Genomic DNA, 20,815 nt, shown 5'->3' with positions numbered 1-20,815 from the left:
TATTCTCTGAGCCTAGCTGCCTATTTGCCTATATGGCAGAGCGTGGAGTCTTGCCTGGCTTGTCAGCCCAATCCCTTAATGCTCAGAGAATGCTCTGTCAGCACGCAGTTTAGTCACAGCACAATGTTTTTGTGGAAGAGGGATAGCTGTCTTTTTTGTTCCATGGCTCAACCCAAAAGAATGCCAGGCTATAGCCTAGTATATCAGCAAAGGCTCCTGCGCTTGCTCAATCTTGTGAAAGGGAGGAGAGAAGGGAACAGAGAATGATGTGCTAAAAAAAAAAACCCCTCGCTTGGTTACATGCAAGTGGAGTACAAATTAAAAGCATCTAGCAAAGGCGACAAAAGGAACTGGTTCAGCAGGCGTTTTTGCTTAGAAATCACTTTTATTTTATAAAGCTGGAGTTTGGTCTGTAAAGTTTTTAATCACACTTATAAAAAAGAGGTCGATAATTCTTGTGGGGTGGGGGGAAGCTCAAAAGGTTGCTCATAATTCAAGGTTACACAAAGGTTATATTTATAATATATATATATTTATATATATAGATTTATATATAGATTTTGGAGACAATGGAGATTGGACTGCATGTACAAGTCATATTTCGGACACTTGCTCATGTCCTGCAAATAGCGTTTCTTGACAGAAAGGGTTAACGAGGACCATGCCGGTGTCCCTGTAATCACCATTAGCTGGGGAGCGCGGCTCAGACAGGTGGTCCTACAGGGAAAAAGGGGTCAGGGGAGAGAAAGGGAAGAAAATATTAAACTTCAGAAACACAATAAGGGACAGTCAACATGGTAGAATTTGCACTGGCAGGACAAAGTCTTGAAGAATATCCAGTATCCAGTCAACCAATGGTTCAGTATGGCCAAAGCAAAGCTTTAAAAAATGTAATACGCAGGATTCACTGGTCTGAGCTAAAAGCAGTAGGGTGAGACAGAAACGTCAGTGTCCCCTTAGAGAAAGGTGGTTCCTTTATACTAAGAATTGGAGGCCTGTGACTTTCCAGATGTTGCAGTTCTCCAGCTCACATTAGCCCCATGCAACTTGGCCAAAGGTCAGGGATGATGGGAGTTGTAGTCATTTGAAAAACATGAAATTGTATAATTGGTTAGGTGGATCGTCTATCCTAGGTGATGGAATCAACTGTGACTGCTGATTTTCATGTTGTGTCCTTTTCGTGAACATTCTAGCAGCTGAAAAATCTCTCAACAGCAAATTCTTCATAAATAGCCCAGCTTCTTGGAAGAAAAGTGGAAGATCAGTGTGGAAACCCTCACATAGAGATTGGGATAGCAGGGGCTGGGTAGGGAAGCCTGGTGGGAAGGAGGCAGGAAAGCTTAATGGCAGGATAGTGGCTGAAACAAACAAAAAAAGACTGAGCAGGTTATCAGCTGAGAAACAGAACCTGAGGGAAGTGTGGAGAAACTGGAAACCAAAAGAAAAGAGGGGGGAGGGGATACAGAGCAAGGATTGGGAACCTGTGGTGCTCTAACAACAACTTGAGGACCACTGGTTCTCCATCCCTGTATAAACAGAGATGGGGCTGTGGGAAAAATCTGACAGAGAAGGTGGTTTGGACGGTGTGGGGAAGATAAGAATGAAACAGTAAATTAAGATGGCTAACGGAATTGGGACAGAGAAGTCAGTGGGGCTGGGGCAAAACACCCCTTGGTGTGAGGGTAGCCATTTATGCACCCAAAAAGAGGGCCAAAGAGGACATTTATTTGCACATGCTACATAGTGGAGCAACATAATGGGGGGGGGGGGTTCCAGCTACCCCCCCTTTGCCCTTGGAAGCCTTGTAAGAAGCTGCTGCAGAAGGGACTGTGAAAACCTCATGGGAGGTGTATTTCTAGGACCAAGGTGAAACTGAAGCTCCCTTGTTTTTGCTATTGTATGCTGGGTGTTGTTTAAGTAATAATGTTATATGGGTAGCATTGAAATGTGTTTTTTTGGTATGCTATTATATTTGCCATTGTTTTGATGTGTCATTATGTAATTTTTTGTGGCATTTGCTTGAGATGCACACCTGTTTCTTTGTAGCATGCCGCTTTGAGCATATATATTTTTCTTGTGGAAAAGTGGCATACAAATTAAATGAATGAATGACTGGATGAGATGCAAATTTAGAAGCAATTTGAATAGAAACACAATTCCTCTCAGTATAGTGAGAAAGATGTGACCAGGTGTACCAGCTCAGTCTGTTGTCCAGTGCTACAGATGGGTCACTTCAAGGCCCCTGGTCTCCATTTGTTCTTCACTCTTAAAAGGATTTGGACTGGACAGCTCTTTGAGTCGAGTACTCTCCTCTGTAAAGTAGGACACAAGGCCACCCTGTCTTGGTCCAGGAGGAGTCTATATGCTGGTAACAGGAGGGGCATCAACAGAAATGGGAAGCTGGACACTATGTGCAGGGAAGCCAAGAAGGCATGTTTGCAAAGAGTAGCATCTGAGGGGGTCCATGTGCCTTTCAGAACTGCTTAAAAGGGAAAGTTCTGCCAGTTACCTCTCCTATCATTAGGGCCCTGTGAGTTCACAATGCTATGTGAGAGCCAAGCAGAGTGGCTAAAATCCGCTTCTTGATATGAACTACCTGGGAGGTTCACTGCCAGCAGAGTTCAGATCTTACCTCTGAGGTTTCAAGGGACTGTATCTCTCTGGGTAATTCTACAGCATGCCTGTTGAAGTAGTCCATAGTGATAGCATTGTTCCAATAGCTCAGGTTGGTTTCTGGGTTTGATGTCTTCTTCTTTCTCCGCATGCAGCAGATGGTGAGCAGGACAGCTGTTAACACAAACATGTTTGAGAGTGTGCTTGTGCAACAATGGGAAATCAGTTGGGGGTGGCTTGCGTAATAGACTGTATATTGTAATAGATTACCCCCCATTGCCTGTGGGTTGCATGCATAGATCTGTGAAAATTTCACATTGTGGTTCACGTACCGCTGGAAGATGTGACATTTGATGAATTAAGAACACCATACAAGACCACCTAATATTTTCACGTTTCACCATGCAAGACCACCTAATGTTTTCACATTCTGAATCAAAGAGATGTAAGAATATAAGAAGAGCCCTGCTGGGTCAGAGCAATCTAGGCCGCCACACCTTGCTTCTCACAGTGACCAGTCAGATGCCTCTGGGAAGCTCACAGGAAGAACAAAAGCACAGTTCTCTGATTCAGGACAGAAAAAAAAATGAAGTGCTTTTTCATGCAGCACTTAGTGGAATTCCATCCCAGGACAGGTAGTTAGACACCAACTTGGATGGCTTTAGAAGAGGCAGATTCATGGAAGAGAAGGCTATGTTCTACCTCCCCTATCGGAGGCAGTATGCTTCTGAATGCCAGTTACTGAGTAAACAGGTGAGAAGACTGCTGTTGTGCTCAGGTCCTCCTTTTGGGCTTCCCAAAGGCATCTGGTTGGGCACTGGGAGAAGAGGATGCTGGAGTGGATGGGCCAGACCAAAACACACAATTGCTTGTTCCCTTCCTGCCTTTTGAATCCTGCCAGTGGCTTTGGAAACATACAGTGGAGTATTTATCCAAGGTGTGTTGTTTGTAATGAAGCAAACTGCTGACAATGCTTGACACTGTTCCTATAGTCCAAAGGGACCAGTGTGTACTGCTCTTGTTCCAGGAAATACACTCAAAAACAGAGTAATGGTGTTTTTCAAACTTGGGTCCCCAGCTGTTGTTGGACTACAGCTCCCATCATCCCTGACCATGTTAGCTAGGGATGATGGGCGTTTTAGTCCAACAACAGCTGGGGACCCAAGTTTGGGAAACACCAGTGTAATATGTAGAATTTATATTGTAACTTTAATGGTGGAAGGAGGGTAAAGATTACTTAAAGCCTTCCTCCTCCAGCCATTTTTCTGTTTGAAATTCAGTGCAGCTGTTTTTCCAGCTGTGGGAAGAAAATATGTAACTCTCCCCACCCACTGGTGGAAAAGCAGCTGGGAAGGGGGGATGCAAGTGGGGAATGGGCAGAAGGAAAGGGGTTAAGCTGCCCCTCCTTCCTCCTCACCATTCCTTTCCATAGCTGCTTTTCATTAGAAATCTGTTGGGCTGCTTCATGTACCTGCTGTGTAATGCTTGGCCCAAATACCGCTCTCAGTCTTAGTAGTATCAGAGGTCACGTGTTCCATTCTAATTTCTTAAGCATCTACCATTCTCTGGATAACACAGCACACAGCAAAGGCTAAGCCTTGAGTTAATATTACCAGCAGGGTCACTATAATCAGGTCTCACAGCAGGCTCCATCCTTAACACAAAATACTGAGAGAGAGTGCTGGCATAATCGTATCTGTTTTGATTTGGATCAAGAGATGCCTTATCTTCTTATTACTACTGAAAAAAGCTTCAAAATCTGGGCAATTTCATCTAAGCCAGTCATAATCACTTCGCTAGGCTAGTCATCCTCTTTTGCATTGCATCGCTGTGGAAAATCATATGGGTAGGAACTGCATGTTAGCTGCACAATATTAAATCTCTGCCCTGCCTACTGTCTTCCTGTGATGCTCATCAGGTGTCATGCCTTTAATGTGGCAGCACCTGTGCTTTGGAACTCCCTAGGCAAGTGCTATCATTGGATTCATTGGATTCCTGGTGATAATGTTGCTGTTTCGGCAGGCCAAGTCAGACACACGATCAGTTGCATGTTTGATTGTGCTTCACTGTTTTTAGATGTTGCGTTGACAGCTTTTAAATGTTTCAAATAGGTTTTTATTTTATTTTTCATTGTATTATTTATTATAGATATGTTTGCTGCCCAGGGCTCCTTTGGGAAGAAGTGCTGGGCAGAAATTTGATAAATAAATCAACGCTAGCATACTAGCATGGGCACAGGAAGCAGCTATTGCTGCTAAAAGTCTCGAGGCTTGCTTCCTGTTGGGCGATGCTGGCAAGACATTTCTGCATCTAGTGAAGTTTAAACACAACTGTGAGTTTCTCCTTTGTTACTGGTTGTAACAATCAGTGGGCCTCTGGGCACACATGTAAATAGGAGAAGCTGTCGTGGGCACCACACACATGTTGCAGCATGTCGCACCCACACCATACATTTAAAGTCAAATTAATGCCCATGTAAAGCACAGGGTTGGGACGCGGGTGGCGCTGTGGGTTAAACCACAGAGCCTAGGACTTGCCAACCAGAAGGTGGGCGGTTCGATTCCCCGCGACGGGGTGAGCTCCCGTTGCTCGGTCCCTGCTCCTGCCAACCTAGCAGTTCGAAAGCACATCAAAGTGCAAGTAGATAAATAGGTACCACTCCGGCGGGAAGGTAAACGCCATTTCCGTGCACTGCTCTGGTTCGCCAGAAGCGGCTTAGTTATGCTGGTCACACCGGCTTCTTTGGCCAATAAAGCGAGATGAGCATGCAACCCCGGTCGGTCACGACTGGACCTAATGGTCAGGGGTCCTTTTACCTTTAAAGCACAGGATTTCCCTGCAAAGAATCCTGGGAGCTGCAGTTTATCCCTTGAAGAGCTACAATTTCTTTTGCCCTTAACAAACTACAGCCCCCAGGGTTCTTTGCAGGGAAAGCCATGCGCTTTAAATGTATGGTGTGGATGTGACCCTCTGTCTAATGGCTGCAAGAGAATGCTTCTTACAAGCCTAATTTCAGTTGGACCCTGTGGGTGCCAGTGATGGCCTCTGGGCGCATGAGCACCCACAGGTGCCTGGTTGGGTGACCCCTATGTTACTCTAGTTTCTCACTTGTGCAACCAAATTGCAGGGTCTCTATTAGCCTGGGAAATAATGGGTTGAATTCTGGGAGGAGAGCCTTCAAACAGAAGTGCTTACTCCAGGGAAACTTTTGAACCATAACTGTGCATTGTTCTGTACACCGATTATCTAAAATAGTGATTATGAAAGCTTTTTAATTACATTTATATTCTGTCTTTCCTTCAAGAAGCTCACAGGAGCATTCATGATTTTCCCACCTCCTTTTACCCTCCCAACAGCTCAGTGAAGTAGGTTAGGTTCAGAGACAGTGGCCCAAAATTTCACAGTGAGCTTCAAGGCTGAAGGTAAAGTTGAACCCAAGTACTGCCCCCACCCCTACTCGGCTTAGCCCAATGCTCTAACCATTATACCACATACTTGCTCTTTCAAAGAAAAGATGTGGTAAAAAACCAGCTTTAGGGATGGGTCCACAGCATATAAAACACATCTATTCTTGATGCAACATCCTACACCTAGGCTGTTAGTTACATGGGCAGACTAAACAGACCCTGTGAAAAAGGCAGATTCCTTTCTCTCTAGGAGCTTGTCCAAGGAAAGCAATTCAAGAACTACCCAAGAGCCATAATTTTAATCTTAGATTTGTAAATGAAAAATATTGGCGGGTGGGGGTGGGGGAGCAAATGCTGGTAGGTCAAAGACCCTTTGAATAGTTTGACGACTAAAGGCACTGTAAATAAGTCTTGTTGCACACTAGGTTCTGCTTGTGACCTTCCCATCGGCATTTAGTTGGCCACTGTGACTACATGTGATAGGAGGTTTCTTTGTATTTATGCATGGCATTTTTAGCCCACCTTTCTTTCAAGGAGCTACCTTGCGGCATATGTGGGCCTCCCCAGCCCCATTTTATCCTCACAAACAACCCTCTGAGGTAGGCTAGGCTGAGAAGTGACAATTGGCCAAAGGCCACCTCGTGAACTTTGTAGCTGAGTTGGGATTTGAATTCTGGGCTCCCAGGTCATAGTCTGGGACTAATAACCACTATACCCCACTGCTCATCAGGGATTCAAATGAACGTTTCCCACCTCACCATATAAATTATGGACGTTTTACCAGTGCGTAGGGGGTCAGAGTTCTGTTTAAAGTAACAGGGAGCACTGGGGTTGGGGGGAGGCTGTTAATCAGAACAGTTGATTTAGTTCCTGCTTTATTCAAAGGAAAAGGTGTGTGTCTGCTACAAATCTCTTTGTTGAATTAATAGAAATATAGTTATTACTCCTGTCACATTCAAAATTGCAGGCTATTATACGCCTACCACAATGCTTAAGACGGGCTCTTTGCTTCCATTTATCCGGTGCCATTCATTTAATTCCTACTGTACAAATCTTAGTCCCCAAGCAAACAAACAGATGTGTAGGCAAGAAGTCCCAGGGTGGCAATGAAAAGCACTTGGTACGTAAGTGCCCACTTAGAGAAGAATTCATCCCCTAGAATTGATCTTCTTTCAGGGCTTATTTATGCAGTTGCTGTTGAGTCAGGATCAACAATATTTGGAATGACAGCCTGGGGTTCTTAGGAAATGCCCTTTCAACTACATCTTGCCTTTGCTCCAAGGAGATCAAGGCAGCTTACATGGGTCTCCCCTCCCCCATGTTATTCTAGCAATCATCATGTGGGGCAGGTTATACTGAGAGAGAGAATGACTGGCCCGAGGTCAGTCCCCATCTTCATAAACCACTGCGTTAAGTCACACCCATCTGCTCAAGTCACTTACCATGCATTGCACGGGGTTGGACTAAATGACCCTCATGGTCCCTTCAAACTGTGTGCCAATAGTACAGAGCCATAGCTTGTCTTTTGTAGATGATGCAGTTTTGGGTTCATAAGCAACAGCACTCTGAGAATTCAGATCACTATTAATATAGATGATTTGTGTGCTTTCTTCTTCTGCCCTCAAAGAATCCCTATATTAGGCAGAGGTGGAGGGTTTGGAGGGGGGAAGGGTATCTGAAAGTACTTTCACCTAGACAGACCATTCTGAATGGCTTAGATACTTAATTACACGGCTTGTGTTACGGTGGAGGTTTTGCAGCTAAATCTCTGTGTAAGCCTTTGGAAAATGTTAGGTTTGATGTTCGTCAAATTATGTTGCCAGATAAGCATCAGGTTTGCCTCCGGTGGGCTGGAAAGACAGATTCGTTGCATCTAAGCCACAGTGATTGCTTTGTTTTTTATTCTCAAGTGGAATGGCAGTAAACATGAACCCCAAACTTAAAAGTATGAAAGTTGCATATTGGTTAGTTGGGGTTAGATGACCAGTAATTTACCACGCAGGGTTTCCAAATGGAAAGTGATTTTAATGTAAATGGTACAGAGCTGCATCATATTACAGTCTTGGATGTTTCAAACCAATGGAAATTCCCAATATAGGCTCCAGTCTTTCACAGGAGAGACCACAGCTCAGTGGCAGACCACATGCTTTGAACCATGGCTAAGAATGTAATTCTGGACTTCTCCAATTACAGATTTAAAGTGGCAGGGCTGAGAAAGACTTCGACTTGGTGGTCCCCAAGAAATCACTGGAGAGACACCTGTGTGACCAGGAATTGGCTCACTCCTGAAGAGCTGAATCCACTTAGCTTGATGGCTCTGGGTCTTCCTATATCAGCGTTTCTAGGACAGCCAGGTAAGTTAGACAGCAATCTGCAGAATGTCAAAGTAGCTGACTTACACTTCCTCCATTGATATGGATCATGCTGGCTGATATGAAAGCAGCTGCTGCAGACCTCTCCTAATGTGGTGTGGAGAATTAGATAAGTGTAAAAGCTGCTTCCAGGTTCTGTGGCAATACACTTCAATTTGAGGCAGCCTGCCTTCCATTGCAGTGTCAAAACACATCTAAACTGCATTCACTACTTAAAAGGAGCACTGCTGACCTATGAGCCGAAGTGCAAATGCACGCTTAGTGAGTGTGAGCGTCAAATAAGGTTAAACATGTCTTGCTGGGGGGGGGGGGGAGAGACATGTGTCTAAGTTATAATCCTAAGCAAATTTACTAGGGAATAAGCCCCATTGAGCAAAATGGATCTATCTCCGAATAAATAGGCTTGCAAAGTGAGTTGGATAGAGAAAGCACAGGGTTGCGTAGAAGGCAATCCATGCGAAGACACCATATTAAAGCTGTACTGTAATGGCGATCTTCACCTGCAGCCTATCTCAGTGGCAAGGCTTATCCTTCAGATGCTAAGAAGGGCCAGACGCTTCTCCTGAATTTCAGTGGTGGTGGTGGTGAATCCAAAACCCAATCATAACTTAACCAATTGCTGATATACTGAGTTAATAAAAGCAGGAGGAGGGCTCAAGTCTTCTGAGGATGTGAAATACAGTGGAACCTCGTGTTACGTACCGTCCCCCTTGCAAACGCTGCGTGTTACGAGCTCCGCTAACCCGGAAGTAGATGCTCCCAGTTGTGACCTTCACCCTGGGATGCGAGTGGAAGTTGCATGCCAGCAGCAGCAGGAGGCTCCACTACTGAAAGCGCGCCTCATGTTATGAGCGGTTTCGGGTTACAAACGGACCTCCGGAGCAGATTAAGTTGGTAACCGGAGGTACCACTGTATGAGCTAGAGCAGGATCCAAAGGAACACGCCACATGTATCTTTGGTATTCTACTGATACTTCCACACCCCAAGCTGGCCTCCGTTTCACATGAAAATTAATGGCTAAATTAATTCACAGTCATGAATTGAAGTTACAGCTTTCCCACCCTCCTTTTTTTCATCACATCAGCCTTTAATTGCAGCAGTAGGTTTCTTTTTTCCTTAAAAGGTCTGGATTCCAAGAGCTTGGAGAAGTTTTTCAAAGTGATTGTGCTGAACATTTTGCTACTTCATGTTACAAATTCTCCCTCTTCCCCAAATGATTCAAGGCAGCAAGGAGGACATAAAACCCACTGGAATTTTGACACGATGAAAATGCATTTTTATGGTTAAGAACTGAATGCCACTTAGCGCTTCTCTGCTGAGCATGTACAGTAAGTACAAGTTAAATAGAGGACATATTTTCCAGGGTTTCTCTGTACTTCCTAATGCATTGGTCAAAACCACACAGATTTTGGGAACTACTGGCCTGAGTGGACAATAATGGGCTGAACATGTGCTTTGCGTGATGTGGTCTCTCACAATTTGGCTGCTCTCATAATTTGGCTGGGACTCTGTAGATTTTGCTCTGAAAAGAGAGAATTCCTGTGGATGGTTGTACCTCCCCCTGTGCTGTTTTAACCCTGGAAAATGCTTCTTCTGAAACTCCGTTCTTTGGTTACATTTATGGATATGGGGACTTATGCTGAACACTGTGCAAAAAAATCTCCACCTTCCTGATTTCTATATACTTTATTCCGTTTTGCCTAGAATTGTGCAGGCAAAAGGGCACTGATGCAGAATTTCACTGTTCAGTTAATCCCACACTCCCCACCACTTCCTTGTGATGGGAAGATTAGCCACATTTCTTTTCAAGTGGAAATATGGCTGCCATGACCCTTTAATTTGATTAGAGAATGGCCATGTGGTATTATTCTCAATTGTGTGAGCTTTTAAAAAGGGACCAGGACAAGAAGCAGAACATGAACAGAGGCACCTGGATAAACTATTGTAGGAGCGAGATCCAGTTGGAAAGCTAGCAAAATTCTAAACCCAACCAAACTATGGAAATTCTAAGGCTACCAGTCAGTAAAATGTTGACTTTCCATATCTGGGCAGGCATGTTTCCTAGGAAATTTTATCTTGCAGTCTTAAAATATCAACACAATGCTTTAAGCTGTAATGCTTTAAGAGAAATGGAAAATAAGGTTTTGAAATAAGTAAAAACGAATGGTGAGGATTTGCTGAAATAATAATCTGAATTGGAATATAAGAAAGGGAGGAATGAGGAGGTCCGGAAAATAAGTTAAAAGAGAATAAGTAAAGGGAAATTCTATGTGTTTTTAGTTTTTTGGTTTTTTTTTGTATTTTTGTAGTTTCTTTTCTTTTTGTTTTACAATGTATTATTCTGGAAAATTTCAATAAATATCTTATATAAAAATAATAAAAATAAAATATCAACACAATGAGGGACTCCATTTGAATCGCAACCACTGGCATCTCCAGGGCAGGAATTTGAGACAAGTCAGTGTGGTATAGTGCTGAGAGTGTTGGACCTGAGAGACCTGAGTTCAAACCTTTGTTTAGCTGTGAATCAGGCGCACCAACTAGCGGGGGCCGGGAGGGGAAATTTTCAAGGGGGCGGTTGGGCCCTCTCATAATTCCCTGGTGGCCATGTGCAGATGTTGTGGGGCATTCTTGTGTCATGTGCAAGCCGTGGGGCGTGCACGAGTGATGTCAGCCCCCCCTGGGCGTGCCAACATGCCACAGGGTGTGATGTTGTGCAAGGTGGCACACTTGCACTGGATTGTCTTAGGCACACTGTTACCCCATAGGGTTATAGTCAAGGAAAAATGGAAAGAGGAAGTAGCTCCCTGGAAGAGAGGTAGGATATAAACATGAGGATGTAACAATGAATCAGTCGAGGGCCCTGCACAGCAGAATGAGCAAGAAAGTCCCCAGATACAGTAGGGCTGTCTTATCAGTTTGAAGTACATAAGGTACTAACACATTGATATCTAAATGCCCTTCTTCCGATAATTAAGTTCAGGGTCTAAGAATTCCTGAACTGCACAGTCGCACAGCTGTGTACCATTTGTGCACCTATATGTCTATTTTTCATTGTGGTTGTCACAATAATCCTGTACTGTATTTGATGTACTGCCTGCAAGTCAAATAAACTGAAGTTTACTGTGTCATGTTTTGCTTCCTGTGCCATTAACGTGCTGACTGGTAGCTACCACATAGACTTTAAAAAAAAAAAATGTGCGCAACAATAAACCTGCAAATTGGTCAGACAAAAGGTTGACTCTATTTGCCTTGTGTCCTGAAGGTGGCAGCAAGCTCCCTACTTACATGACCCATTTGTCAGGTGATCTGCCTTGGAGCCTACAGTTGCAGCTGTGCTGCGATGCTGAATATGAAATTGCACTCTTTTGGCAAGAACATATTTTCAGGAAAACCAAAGCATTCTGCCTTGGGATCATGTACAAGGGAGCTGCAACTGGTCTGTTCATCAGGGGGAGCAAGTAATTTATTTCACATTACCATGACAAGAAAAGTGACTTGTTGGGGTGGGCATTTGTACCACATCTGGTATGTAATGCATGCCTTTCAACTTCAGAGATGATGGGGAAGCAGCCTGCAGAGTTAGCAGAGCCAAGGAAAGATTATACTATGATTATTGTCATTATCTTATTATCCTGATGCGGCACCATGCATGGCACCTGCCTTGCGAAGCATTCCATCCCCTGAATTACAATTGGACAGGAAGGGTGTAGCTCATGAGAGAACGAACTGTTCAGGGAAACAGAAAGTCAAACAGAACAGTCCAGCTGCTGACTTGAGAAATATGTTAATACAGCAACATCTGGCCCAAAAAGCCATTTACAGGCTGGAGACAGAAAAGAGCTTTTAAAAAAGTTGAACTGACACAAAAAAACACATTGCTGTCCGTGGCATATTCTTTTGTCCCATTGTTATCTGGACAAGAGAAGTTGGGAAGCATTTGAACTGCTACCCAAACCCTTCAAGGACTATGAATGAGCCAGAAGCCAAAGAGAATTGTTGACTTTTAAATTTTTGAGTTAATACTTCTGGACCATTCAGCTGTTGGCATTATATTAAGACTGTTTTGGGATCTGACATGGTTGCCTCTTGATCCAAAAGTGAACAAAGCATGGCACATATTTGTCTAGAAATACTACCACCTCTTAAGAGTTTTCTGTCACTAGCAATTCCTCTCACATAAAGTGAGCAGGATGTGGCTGCCTCATCAGCCACACAGAATGAGACAAACAGGTAGAGCTTACTGTGCTCTGCCACTTATCTATGTTTCCATCCCTGTTATGAAGCTATGCCGCAAAAGAGGTAGATCACTGTTTCAGTTCATCCTGGCAAACTCTCAGTCTTGCAGAAGATACAAACTAATTGTATCTGCAAGGCCAGACATCACTACATGTTCCATCTCCAGCCCAGATCACACTCCATGATGTTATGATTTGGGAGGTAATGACAATTGATACTAAAATCCCAGCAGCCATTTATAGGGAATTCCACAGCCTACTATTCAGCTTGGTGTGGGAGAACTGAAATTGCAGTGCTTCAAGTATCTCCACAACCAAATCCCTTAATCTCCCCTGATGGACTAGTACTAGCTATAATTAACTCCCATGAAGTAATATTCATCAAGTAGAAGAGAAAAATTAATTAGACCCAACAGTGTTTGCATGACCAACTGGGAAAAGTAATTCAGCCAGTGCTCTTTCCCTTCTTAATGCTATATGTGATATAGTTCACTGGGAGCGCTAGACTTGTAAGTCCCAGATCACCAGTTTTCATTCTAAAAGAGTACCTTTCTAGCATTTGTTGAGCCTGAGATAGGAGGCAAAATACACAGGCACTATTCTTCTCATAAGAGTACCAGTCAGCTGTATAAGGCACGGTTTACCAGCAAACCCAATTATGTAGAAATGCCTTGCTTTTGGAAAAAAAGCTACTATCCAATTCCTAGCATCCAGTTTTCAAGCACCTGAACATTCAAGGCTCTTCCGGTACATTAGCTATACATAACACAAGGATGGAGTATCACAAACACCTACCACAGAATGTATGACAAAAAAAGAAGTCAACTTACAGCATGAGGATATGGGCACACTGATGGCCAAAATGATCCATGCTATATCCACTTTGCTGAGACAAATGGTTGTCCTGTGCTGGGGCTTGTTTCCCTCTGAGGCGTGAGAAATGTTCCCTGGCATACCAGGCTTCCGGGTCCCAGCTGGTACCAATCTGTTTAGGAAGTTTCCTGTTGCTGTTGAAGTGGAACTCGGCATCCACGTGGAGGGCTCTGCGCTTGGCAAACTGGCATGGCCAGAGGGATTCAGTGCAGTAAATGTTTCATTTGGGTTCCTTGTTGTATGCGAGGAAGAAACATCAGCATCAATGCCCGTTTGACCAGAGTGACCAAATGCTGCTGCTGTTGCAGTCCCAGGGCTGGCAAAAAAAGGTCCCTGGTTTGTAGTTTGGCTCGAGGGTACCCAAGAGTCATTTTTGCCCAGAATATCCCATATGCCATACCGCTGGGGTTTAGAAGGCACTGTCACCATTTCAGGAGCAGCTGATGGGGCATTTGCTGGGGTGGCGAGACCTGTTTCCTGCGTAACCAGTTCGGATGAGCTCCCCTTCCCTGTCGTGTTAAGGCCTCCCAAGGTATCACTGTGGAAAGATGCAAGTGAGTCTGTTGTGGTTACCAGCATGGTGCCATTACTACGACTGTGGGCTGTGGATTGAGACTGAAAGGGATGATCTGGAGACCAGTTCCTCACTGTCGGGGGAGAGTGCTGTCCCGTCTTTCGATAAGGCTCTGTAAATTCTGTGGAATTGCCGTTGACAACCTGAGAGACATTCACTTGGGGGAGAGTCTTTCCGGAAAACAGAGCACTCTGGTTGTTTAAGTGATATGGTTCTTTGTTGCCAATGGGATGGCTGCTGGTTGATTCCTTCTGGCCAATAGAAGGAGTGTAAGTCTCCACTGAGCTAGCGGGATGAAAGTTTGCAAGGGATGCTGTGGGCAAGAGTTCGGTGGTGTGACGGCCTTTGTGTCCAGGAGTCATCCCCATAGCTGAGATATTGCTATTGTCTGTCAGGAGGCCCCAAGATGATGCCAAGCTGGGAAACGGTGCCTGAACTGCAAACACGAGTTCTTCTGTCAGTGCCAAAATCAGTAGAACGCCTGCAAGGAGAGAGATTGCAGTGAAGAAAACCAAAGCATAGCAAACTGGCATAAAATCAGAATGGCAGGTTTGGGACTGAGGTGACAGCAACAGAAGCTCACTCCCTGCATTGCAGCTGGGTCATTTGTACACAAGGTTGTATGCTTGCCAAACATATATTCCAGTACAGAATATGAAACCCAGAGAATTTCAGCTTTGATTAAAAAAATTCTACATGTATAAAGTATTAATGGCAGTGCAGAAATGCCATTTCTTACCCTTATTCTCTCTCTCTCTCTCTCTCTCTCTCTCTCTGTGTGTGTGTGTGTGCAAGTGTGTAAAGTTTCATTTATTTTAAACAATTATGGCCCAGTCTTCAACTACACAGGTTAGGACAGAGCATGTGAGGGTATCCTGCTTCATCCTCACAAAAGGTAGGTGTCAGGGGTTCAGGGAGAGAGACGCAGATGAGGGAGGAGACAGAAAGTGAGGGGGAAGGATTCCAGACTGACGAGGAAGAGGATGACAATGACCCAAGATTGTCCATGAGTCTGTCCAGTGAATCGGAGGACTCCCAAAAGGGAGCCCCTCTGGTCAAGCCAAGGGGAGCTAGAGGGGGAAGCAGTCAGGAGCAGGGAAACGAAGGGGGAACCCCCAGTGGGAGTTGGAGAGCGAGACCGGCTGCTCCGCTGGAACGGAGTGAGGGGGGAGGAGTGACCAGTGTGTCAGAAGGAGCAGAACAGGAAGCAGAGAGGGGAAGGAGATCAGGGCAAAACGTCCTGCCGGAAGGGGAGGAAAGTAGTATCGAGGGCAGTGTAACTGTCGAAGGGAAGGTCAGGAGCAACGTACGCGCGCCAAGTTCAAAATGGGAGGCGCGCGGAAATGAAGAGAGTCCTGGGGAGGAGCCTGGTCCCAAAGCCCGAAGGAGGGGGGAGGAGGCGGCAGAGGATTCAGCCTCTGGAGAGTCCCGAAGGGAGAGAACACAGGGGGGCAGAAAGACCTTGCGGAAAAGGAAAGAGAGAAAGAGGTGGACCAGTACAAGCCTCTTAAACTGGTGTAGAGGCGGTACTGACTCAGAGGGGACTTCAGCGGTCTAAGCGTAACAGACGTAGAGTCACGGACCTCGGATGTAAAGCTACTAATGTTCTTCAATAAAAGCTTTTGTACATAAGCTGGAGTGGACTTTGGTCTCTTGTGAGCTGGGACCACGGGTGACTCTGACAGTAGGTTTTGCGGAGAGAGAGACACCGACAGACACAGAGTGGGGAGGCAAGGCCACCTGGTGAGTTTCATGTGAGCAGGTATTTGAACCCAGATCTTCTTAGGCCAAGTCTAACACTCAAAGTACTTTACAACAGTTACTCACCACACTGTGCAGAAAACACACAACCTTGCAAATCTCAAAATGCTAATTTCTGTTGACCAGAGCCAGGATGGCCAGCAGGTTGGATCTGGGCCTATAGCAATTATACTGGGCACCTGACAATTCAAACCCACCCTTTCACTCATAAGGCAATACAGCACAACACTAGCAGGTTGTAAGGAATGGAGATAGTTTACACTGAAACGGTTAGAAGGCACTACTGTCATATTGGCATTGCTCTACCTAGAAAGAGGTCAGCTTGTTGTATATCAAAATAAATTTATGGTGCCCAGAACACTGTCTGTAGAACGAAGTAGAATGAATGTAGAAACTGGCTAGGACTGCCCCTGTTTACAAGTCCAGTTTAAAGATACAGAACCATACAAAGAGAGGAGTCTGGGATTCTCTTGCCAACACCTGGATAGCAGATTGAGTAAGCTACACATGCCACCTGGTTTGAGTCTTCCTGCCTGCCCAACCAGGATGAGATGTATTGCATTTCTATTTAAATTACAGTAATTGTTTTAAATTTCCATCTATGCCTAGCATTTAGCATGTGCACTTTTTATGCAAATGTGTTCCAGTTTCTCCTCTTTTTAAAAGTGATGCATTTCCCTCTTGTGTATGTGTGTGTGATATGCAAGTAGCCACCCTACTCCTGGTTCCAGATAATGCCATATAACATATGGAGAAGAGAAGCCAGAGGTAAATGTAGGACAAGGAATACCTTTAGTTAAAGCGCATCCAGATGGCTCAAGTAAATGAGATGTGTCATGCATGACAGTAGAAAGCAAAAGGAGAACGAACCATACGGTCAAGCTAGAGGGAAAATTCTGTCACAGTGTGGCAATCAGTTATCATCTGAGCATGAAAGCAAAACATAGCCGCTGAACTTTCTCCAGCAGACATCTTTCTGAGCTCTGTAGCACAGGTCCACACCTACCAAAATTGTGTCTCCAGTTAATGCTAACTCTGAGACTTCAGAGGAAGAACAGGTACCCTCAAAATCTTAGGCAAACATTTACTTTGTGACCCCCAACAATGCAGTAAGTATCTGACCGCCACTGAGGACACTGGATGCTTCTAGACAGCATCTGTGGAGCAATTTGGCATTCTGTCTCAAGGTCATTTTAGGACACATTTCTCTTCAGATCACTGGTTTAATACAACACAGCAGCTCCTCCACAGTTATGAGGGCTTAAAGGGGGGTAGCTGTCCAACCTGATCTCACAGAAGCTTCAAACTTGTGCTTCAGAGAATATTCATCCCTTGTATATTATGAATAAGCACAGGGAAATTAAGAACAGAATCTGAGAAGCATTGTTTGATTACTTATCTCAATGGGTTGTTTACTCCTATATTCCAGATATCACACCTTCCAGACAATGGAAGGACCAGGAGGACATCTGTATTTCCCACATCAATGCATTGATGTTTATTTACTTAGAAGTACAACGAACCATTTCCCTAAAACTGTGTACATGCTATGCCTTTAAAGGACATTCAAAACACACGGTTTCCCTCAAAGAGTTCTGAGCACTGTAATTTGTTGAGGGTTGCTGGAAATTGTAACTCTGGGAGAGGTAAACTATAGGGCCCAGAATTCTTTGAGGGGAAAATGTGCTTCACATGCACTTTAAAGGTATAGTGTGTGTGCAGCCTTCATTTGTTTTAATACTGTGGCATTAACAAAACCCCCAAATTTCTGCCAACAATGTTGGGAACTGCACTCTGCCACGAACCTTTTCCAACTCAGGGGGACAAAGCGGGGTGGGGGGTGGGGGTGGATTTTCCAGCTTTGTCTTCCATGGTTCTGCCCAGACTTCCAGAATCCAAAGCTTCATCTGCCAAACCCCATTACTGGGCCTACATGAAAGCTCCTCACCATTTGCTTGGTACTGGAGCAAATTTTGCTATTGCTCCTTAGCAATGCTATTCCAGATCTCCTGTGTCACCAACCATAATCAAAGAAGAGTTCACTGTCACAGAAGGGGAGTCAATGCAAGCTCATTTCCTTAGAACAGGTGTGGGCAATCTTGACTTGGATGCTGTTGGAGTCAAACACCCAGCGTTCCTGATTCTTGGCCATGCAGGCAGAGGTTGATGGGATTTGAGAGTCCCTAGTTTAAAACATTTCTTTTTATAAGCTAAAAAGTGTATTTTGGCAGCAGCATAGCGTGGTTTGCCGACGACCAGGGCGCGGAGGGGAATGGAACCCCTGCGCCAGCTCAGTCCTTGATGCCAACGCTGCCAGAGTGCCCCCTATAAAGCCAAGTGGGGCCACCCTCTGCCACCTGTGGGGGGGGGAGCTAGCCGATGTGGCCCTTGGCAGGTGAAACCTGTGGAGAGGAGGGCAGGGCTGGGAGTCGCCCCTTCCCCACCTTCATCCTAGCCTGCTCACTGTCTGGGGAGCATGTCAAGTGAGCAAGCGCTGGCCAAGCAGCCATTCAGCAAGGGGGCCACGGATGCGGTGGGAAGGCCAGGCTGGGCTCCAGGGCCCAGAGACACCGCTCAGCAGCAGGCAGGGAAGGATGGGGAAGGGGGGATGAGCCCTGCCAGGATGTGCCTGGGTGGGATGGGGATCCCCGCAAAAGCCAAACCTTTGTGGGGCCACCTTGTTTGTGCCCCCTCAAAATTGCATGCCCGTGGCCACAGCCCCCTTGCCCCACCCACGCCCTGATTTTAGGGCCTTGCTAGACTGAATATTGCAGCCAAGGTTCTTCTCAGTTTTATGGATGAAGTACCTAGGGCTGTGCTTTTAACACCCGAAGGCGTGTGTGAGGGAAAGAAAACCTTCCCCACCCCTCCAACTGAATAATGGACCATTGCAAAGTCAAGTAGGGAAGGTGGAACAATTACCTGCACCCCCCTTTTATGTTTAATTTTTAACACACACACACACCCGATATATGCAGGAATGGGGCAAATAAACATTTCTACCATGGCTGGCCCCAAATATTTTTGGTGCCTAAGACAGCAGTAGATAACATCCTCCTCCCAATTAAGGTACATAGTACCTAAGGCTGGCTATATTTTGGTACTTGAAGCAGGAAAAAAACACCTCCTTTGCAGTAAAGATACTACCACAACACATTAAATTTATTGACAGTAAAAACTGTCTGTCTGAGAGCCGGCACCCTCTTGTCAAATGATAGGACCAGTCCTATGATCATTTTTAGAGTGCTCCTTAAGGCTGGTTGATTTAGATTGATGCTGGCTGTGTGCAGCCACTAACAAAAAGTCCTCACAAGTTTATTAACACTCCCCAGCCAGGCAGCAGCATGAGTTTATATGGGAGGTTATGAAAGTTCATAGCATCAGGTTGACTTGTCAAGTAGAGGGCTTTTTTCTGCTTTTGTTTCAGTTGTATATCAAAGTACTTGGGCACTTCCCAACAAGTCCTATGACTTTGGACCAAGTCCGAATTGTCAAAAACCCATTGGAAACATTTACTGCTTGTGCAGGCATTTTTCCACGGTGAACAATTACGCACAAGAGTTCAGCCTTGCATTCCAAAGCCAAGAGTCTCTTCAACCCCCTCCCACTTCAGTCTCATCCTCTGATCTCAGACACGACGATGACAGGATAAACACAGCCTCCTTGATCAGTGGGGCTTCAAAAGCATTGTTGCTCTGGGAAGTCAAGAGCAGATCTTTTTTGTGCTCACATACCTCACCCGTGGCATTCAATTAGGGAAGAAAAGCTACCTGCCTGGAGCAAATAAAATTTTTGCCTTTGTACTGTAGACTGGCTTTGCATGCGCTCAGATCCTGCTCTCCACCATCCATCCAGGCAGGCAAAAGGCATCATCTAAATTCAAGGACACATTCCAGCGAGGCCAAAAACACTCATGGAGGGTGTGAAGTAGCTCTGTTGAGTGTGGCCTGGGAAGAGGGGGTGTAACTCAGGAGAAGAGTCCCATTTATCCTCTGGGCCTGAGGTTCCCCAACCTTGCCTTTATGCTGTCTCACCTTGAAGTAAGCCCCATTGAACCTAACAGGATTTACTTCTGGGTAGACATGGACAGGATTGTGCCAGGAGTGCACGGAGTGCAATTTTACACATCTTCCTTCAGTGCCATTTGCAAGAGACCAGAATGAGGTGGCCTTCTAGCCCTTATGAACAAACAATCCCATTGTTTGGTTTTGGGACCAATCTACAGGTTTGCTTCTGAGGTGATACAGTGCATGGGATGGAGCTTTGCCACCTGATGTTGATATGGGGCGTCATTTGTCTGAAATGAACCATACGTGAAAATTACCTAAGAAAACAAAACCTTTCAAAATCATTGGGTTCCCCTAAATACCCCTGATGTAATTCTGGAGATTTTCACTTGGGACTATTTCAACAACCTAATGGACAACCTGGGGCCCTTCAGAGCTTGTTGGACAACAGTTCCCATCATTCCTGATCTCTGGACACACTGGATGGGTCTGATGGGAGTTGTAGCCCAACAAGAAGATCTGGAGGGCCCCAGGTTGGCCAACCTTCAGATAGGAGTTCCCTTACATAAAGCACTCAGCTAATGACATACTAAGAAGAAAAGTTATTTGTCCTCCCAGTGCCCTGCCTAGACCCTTTTTTGTTATTTGTCCATGGGACCAAGAATGGGCGTATCCCAGTTAATATTTCATAGGTGTCAATCTAGGAATGCGATAGCCATGATCTTCATTTATATCTTATGCTCCTCAGGGCAGTTCACAACACAAGCAATGCCAATTCCATAAAACAATTACAAAAACACACACACACAGGGTTAGTACTTAAAATAATCACCATTGATTCAAATGGCTGCAATCCTGGGAATAAACTACTTTGTTTCTGAGTAAACATACATAGGATTGGGCTGATCAAGTCTGATAAAGCCCATCTCATAGTAACAGGTAAACTGAGAGGGGGCTAGCTGGGCGGGG

The 20,815-nt window shown here is 45.0% G+C and overlaps 1 protein-coding gene and 1 long non-coding RNA gene across 10 annotated transcripts in view; one reads left to right on the top strand and one right to left on the bottom strand.

Annotated features, from left to right (window-relative positions):
• The window catches only part of LOC309325749, a 32,601-nt gene extending 22,794 nt beyond the window's left edge, over positions 1-9,807 (top strand). For all 5 annotated transcript variants that reach the window (XR_014149947.1, XR_014149948.1, XR_014149949.1 and 2 more), the window contains 2 exons: positions 8,214-8,374; positions 9,517-9,807. This is a non-coding gene — a long non-coding RNA (uncharacterized lncRNA). The remainder of the gene's footprint in view (positions 1-8,213; positions 8,375-9,516) is intronic.
• The window catches only part of TMEM108 (transmembrane protein 108), a 186,717-nt gene continuing 166,267 nt past the window's right edge, over positions 366-20,815 (bottom strand). For 4 of the 5 annotated variants that reach the window (XM_081882262.1, XM_081882263.1, XM_081882265.1 and 1 more), the window contains 3 exons: positions 13,462-14,559; positions 2,633-2,787; positions 366-717 (listed from right to left, as the gene is read on the bottom strand). In XM_081882262.1, the coding sequence (XP_081738388.1) occupies positions 595-717; positions 2,633-2,787; positions 13,462-14,559 (1,376 nt within the window). In that variant the 3' untranslated portion in view covers positions 366-594. The remainder of the gene's footprint in view (positions 718-2,632; positions 2,788-13,461; positions 14,560-20,815) is intronic. The other variant, XM_081882266.1, reaches the window with a different exon arrangement.

Source organism: Podarcis erhardii, assembly GCF_964252035.2.
Source record: "Podarcis erhardii genome assembly, chromosome: 12".
NCBI classification, from domain to species: Eukaryota; Metazoa; Chordata; class Lepidosauria; order Squamata; family Lacertidae; genus Podarcis; species Podarcis erhardii.
The sequence above is the reverse complement of the archived record's forward strand: the minus strand, read 5'-3'. Positions and strand labels throughout refer to the sequence as shown.